This window comes from Pterocles gutturalis, unplaced genomic scaffold (assembly GCF_000699245.1).
Source record: "Pterocles gutturalis isolate BGI_N339 unplaced genomic scaffold, ASM69924v1 scaffold30680, whole genome shotgun sequence".
Classification (NCBI taxonomy): Eukaryota; Metazoa; Chordata; class Aves; order Pterocliformes; family Pteroclidae; genus Pterocles; species Pterocles gutturalis.
In genome coordinates, this window is record NW_010139263.1 from 1 (window position 1) to 4,910 (window position 4,910).

General features: G+C 58.5%; 1 protein-coding gene across 1 annotated transcript in view; it reads right to left on the reverse strand.

Annotated features, from left to right (window-relative positions):
• Positions 1-683: 683 nt before the first annotated feature.
• Positions 684-4,910, reverse strand: part of SNX27 (sorting nexin family member 27) — a gene marked incomplete at both ends in the record, with an annotated part of 5,979 nt that continues 1,752 nt past the window's right edge. The window contains 4 exons of the mRNA XM_010083297.1: positions 684-773; positions 1,659-1,822; positions 3,499-3,577; positions 4,710-4,814. Coding sequence (XP_010081599.1) covers positions 684-773; positions 1,659-1,822; positions 3,499-3,577; positions 4,710-4,814 — 438 coding nt within the window. The remainder of the gene's footprint in view (positions 774-1,658; positions 1,823-3,498; positions 3,578-4,709; positions 4,815-4,910) is intronic.

The following is a 4,910-nucleotide window of genomic DNA, read 5'->3' on the forward strand; positions in this document are numbered from 1 at the left end:
CTCCCCGTTCCTGGGAAGAAGCAGCGTCCCCGCAGGGCTGCGGGTGAAGGATTGCTGCACCACGCGTTCAGCGCCTCACCTTTCAACACCGGCAAGAACCCGCAGGGTTTATCGCTGCCTCACTTGGAGCCGAGTCAAGGCGCGATCTTGCCAAGGACGAGCCGCTGTTCCCAGGCGTCGGGCACGAGGGAGGGTTTGGTTCGTGCAGCAGCCGACCCTCGGGCGTGCCCCAGCCCCGTGCCTGGCGCTCCGGCGTGCCTGCACACCCCCAGCCCCTCCTGCGCTGAGCCCACACCCGCCCAGAGCTCCATGGTTAGCGCTTTCCAGGAAAGGTGCGTTTGCAAGGCTGCGTGCGTAGGATCACAGGATGGTTCGGGTTGGAAAAGACCTTTGAAGATCTTCTGGTCCAACCCCTGCCATGGGCACGGACACCTGCCACCAGACTGGGTTCAGAGCCCCATCGTCACCAAAGGGTTTGGGTGGGAAGGGACCTTTCAGGATGCCACCGGAGGGGACACCTCCCACCAGCCCAGGTTGCTCAAAGCCTCATCCAGCCTGGCCTTGACCCCCTCCAGGGATGGGGCATCCACAGCTGCTCTGGGCAACCTGGGCCCGTGCCTCCTGCCCAGACACAGCGCCGCTAACGAGAAGGAAAAGCAAAGAGGACAGGTGGGATAACTCACCATGACCATCTTTCTCTGCTCACACAGCTTCTGTAACTGGTAGGACTTCTCCTCCGCTTTGATGTAGCCTTTCTTGACATCATCAACGGCCTGAACAGAAAAAGGGAAACCCAGGAGGTCAGATCAGAGGATCCCATCACCGAGTCACGACGCTTTGCCTTCCCCAGCTGGCCCGGAGGCTGCTTTGAAGGGCCGCCCGAATTCACAGCCCAGGAGGGGACCAGTGCCCCCAGTGAGGCTGATGGACAGCCAGGCTCACAGCGGTGGCTCTTCGCATTCGCTGACTCCAGCCACAAGCCTCTGACTGCCCTTGGGAGCGTACGGATGCCTGGAAGGACTTTGGAAGAACATCCCCCGGCAAAAGAGGACGGATCTGGAAATGCTGGTGCCTGGTATCCCGCGTTTGCCTTCAGCCACAGGCAACTGGAACAACCCTTCCACTCCAGCAGAGCCACACTGGCTTCTGCCCCCTGCGCTGCTGCAGCGGTGGCGTGAAAATGGGTTTTTCCTCCAGGACCGAGCAGGTACACGGCTCCTTCCTCTCACTGCTCAGACGCACGCTCCAGCGAGGAATCCTGCCCCCGGCACAAAGCAGTTTGTAAAACCACCCACCAGTGAAGAGCCAGGCTGGGAGATCAAACTCGACAGCTATTATTTTTATTTCAGTTTGTGCCAGAGGCTGGTACAGAGAGCGCTGGGACAGCACTGAGAGCAGGATTCATCCTCCTGAACTCTGCCGTTATCTCCCTCTGAGCTGGTCATCCCAGTCCGGCTTTATTCCGGCAACGGGAGAACACGGCCAGAGGACAGCGGGGTGTGGAGCAGTTCTGGGAGTCGGGAGCTTGTGTTGCCTTAACTCCAGTAAAAAATTAGGGGAGTCAGCAGTGTCAGGCTTATGGTTGGACTCAACGATCTTAAATGTCTTTTCTGACCTAAATGACTCCATGATTCTAATCACGGCTCTTGGGGACGTACCTGGTGGAAGAAGTAGGTGACCGCCAGGTCGTTGTCGTTGAGAAGAACCTCCTCCTCCGTAGTGAAGAGCCATTTCCGGATGGTCAGGCACGTCCCCGGCACCGCCGAGGTGTAGTTCTGCACGTAGAGTTTGTGGGGGAATTCGTTGGGCGCCAGTTTGCGCACTGGAAAAAGCACAGGACACGGAGGTGAGAGCACAGACACACCCAGCATCCGCAGCATCATCGGTGACCGGAGTCCCAGGATGGTTCGGGTGGGAAGGGACCTTAAGAGACCATCCAGAGCCACCCCCTGCCATGGGCAGGGCCACCTCCCACTAGCCCAGGTTGCCCAGAGCCTCATCCAGCCTGGCCTTGAACCCCTCCAGGGATGGGGCATCCACAGCTTCTCTGGGCACCCTGGGCCACTGCCTCATCGTAAAAAAAACAAACTTCCTAATTTCTCATCCAAATCTCCCCTCTTTCAGCTCAAAACCGTTCCCCCTCGTCCTGTCCCTGCACCCCCTGATCCAGGGCCCCCCCCATCTCTCCTGTAGCCCCCTTTCAGCCCTGGAAGCTGCTCTAAGGTCTCCCCGGAGCCTTCTCTTCTCCAGGCTGCACACCCCCAACCCTCGCACAGGAGCTGCTCCAGCCTCGGACCATCTCCGTGGCTCCTCTGCCCCGAAGGAAGGATCCGGTCACTGTCCTATGCTGATGGAGCTCAGGGTTTCCAGGGAAATGAAATGTAGCATCTCCAGACAGGCATATCCACCCTCCAGCCCTGGTCCTCCCTCACCACGCCCCTGTCCTGCTCCGTCCCACCAGCGCCCCGTAACCCTCCGAGTGACCGCAGACCCGGTGGCAGAGGCAGGGCCGCGATTCCAACAGTAATTAAAGGAGATCGGTGATCCTGGCTGCCCCGGGGTCGGCACCGAATGCAAACCCAGCCTGTTTTGTGGGATGAGTCATTTTAGGAGGGCTTCACGCAGCTAAAAATCGAGCTGGTCGCTCAGCCAGGATGTTGTGAGCACAGGGAACAGCCTCAGAAATCAATTCTGGCAGGGCACAGCCTGCCGGAACAACGGGATGAGCGTGAGGGACACAGAGATGAAAATCCAGAAGTGAAGGTACCAGTTGGGAATGAGAAACACACTCGGCTTAAAACCCCGCACACGGGGAAAAACCAAAACTCAACCCGACCACGGCACCCATCTCGTGGCGCGACCGCGACGTTCTGGGTAAAATCAGAGGCTGCTGCGGGCAGGGATATGAACCGCAGCCAGGAGCCCCCGGCACGCGCCGAGCCGGAGGATGGCGGTTATTTAAGTGCCAAAACGATTGCCCGGAATCCCGCAGTGAAAGCCCCAAACACCGTCAGGATTTAACCACAGGAGGAGAGGTGAGAAGCTGCAATGTCGCTTGCAGCGCGTCCCCTCCAGGGCCTGGATGTCACCCCACACCCACGTGTGTGCAGACCGTGTTGCCTTCCATCCACTTTTCTTCCCAGGAAAGGAAAAAAATCCGTCCCAAGCCCCCGCTGGTGCCCCCTCTGCAGAGCTGGCTGGTTGCAGTGATGCTCCCCACTTTTTCTAAGCTCGCTGGACCCTCTGAACTAAAATAAAACGCAGCTCTGGGTTTAACAAAAAGGTCGTCTTCTTGAACTGCTTAAGAAAGGGAAAGTCAAGCAGCAGCAAAAAAAGCCGCCAAACTTAGAGGGCTCCTCGTTATCAGAGCCGACTGCGCCTGCCCGATTCCTGCCACCGGCTCCCGATGCTGTGTGCGGAGAGAAGACATAAATGAGAGTGTCACCGGGCGCTGCGGAGCTCCCTCCTCATTGGCACCGAGGGGATTAAACCACTTACCGAAGGAGTGATTGATCACTTCAAACAGGGCGAAGTAGTTTGCAGTAATACTGTCCATCCCGACCTTCGCAGCCACAGCCTGAAGAGGAACCGGAGGGGAAAATGGGGTGAGAGCAGAAAGGAGCCAGCAGCCGCCCGTCCTGCTCCGGGGCAGGGCTGCTCCCCACGGGTTACTCCCAAGGAGTCGCTAACCCCAGGTGTTAGTCCCATGGAAAACCAGAATTTTACTCATCCACTAAACCCAAATGTTTTCCTAAGCAAGGGCTTGGACTCTCCCGCTTTCCCCTCCCTGTAAGCTGCTCTAGATTTTAGTGCCACCGTGGCTGACAATCAGGTCAGCTTTTCTTCTGACGCCTCCAGCTGCGGCTCCCAACAGAAGAGGCACGTGCACCTCCCCTGGGAGTTTCCTCCAACAACGCTCCGGTCCTGCACGCTCACACCCCGGCCAACACTCACAGCCCTCGGCAGCGGTGCCGTGAAACTCACCAGGCTGCCCCCGAACGCAGAACGGGCGCGAATCCCACCCCCGGGCTCTGCCACGCGGATCTGGAGCTCCCCAGAGCCCGCTCGGCCACAGCCCTCCGCTCCCTGCCCTGCGGCAACAGTTTTCGTTCCCCTTTCAAAAAGGGTCTCCCTTGCATCATCTCATTCCTCCTAATTCATCACCAGCTTCTGCTTTTCCTCCAGCAGCGCTGGCTGAGGGCTTGTCCTTCGTTTTCCATGTGAAGCACTTGGGTTGGAAGGAAAATTAAAGATCGTTTTGTTCCAACCCCCTGCCATGGGCAGGGACACCTTCTGCTGGACCAGGTGGCTCAAAGCCTCCTCCAGCCTGTGCCACTGCCTCACCACTCTCGCAGGAAAACATTTCTTCCCGATATCCTGTCTAAATCCACCTCGTGTGCCGGCTGCAGGCAGAAAAAACCCGCCGGCGGGGCGGCGAGCCGTAACCCACAACCCGTCTGTGCCCAGAGCCAGCCACCGGCTCCGAGATGTTATCAGGGAAAATTAATTCAGCGATGACTCTGTCCCGGCAGCCAAGCCTGCCGGCAAAACGACGCTTCAGCACAGCGTCAGGGCAGGGCCTTCTCGCATCCCTGCAGCAAAGTAGCGTCACCGATGCCTGCCCGCGCTCGAGAGGAGCACGCGGGTCGCGGTTAACGTCCAAACGCCGTTAATCTTCCGGTTCAAGTGTAAAGAAAGCGGCAGCTCACCTGGTAGACCTGGTCCGTGGTGCTGTTCTTTTTGACTCTGACCGTCACCGTGCTTATATCTGGTAACGCTACTCGGAGCTCCACGTCCGAGACGCCGTTGTAGTTCTGCAGGAGGGAAGGAGAGAGGAGAGAAATCGGCGTCACGCGCACCAAACCCCGGCCTCTACGGGCTATTTATCGCCCCGCGCTGGCTGATTGAAA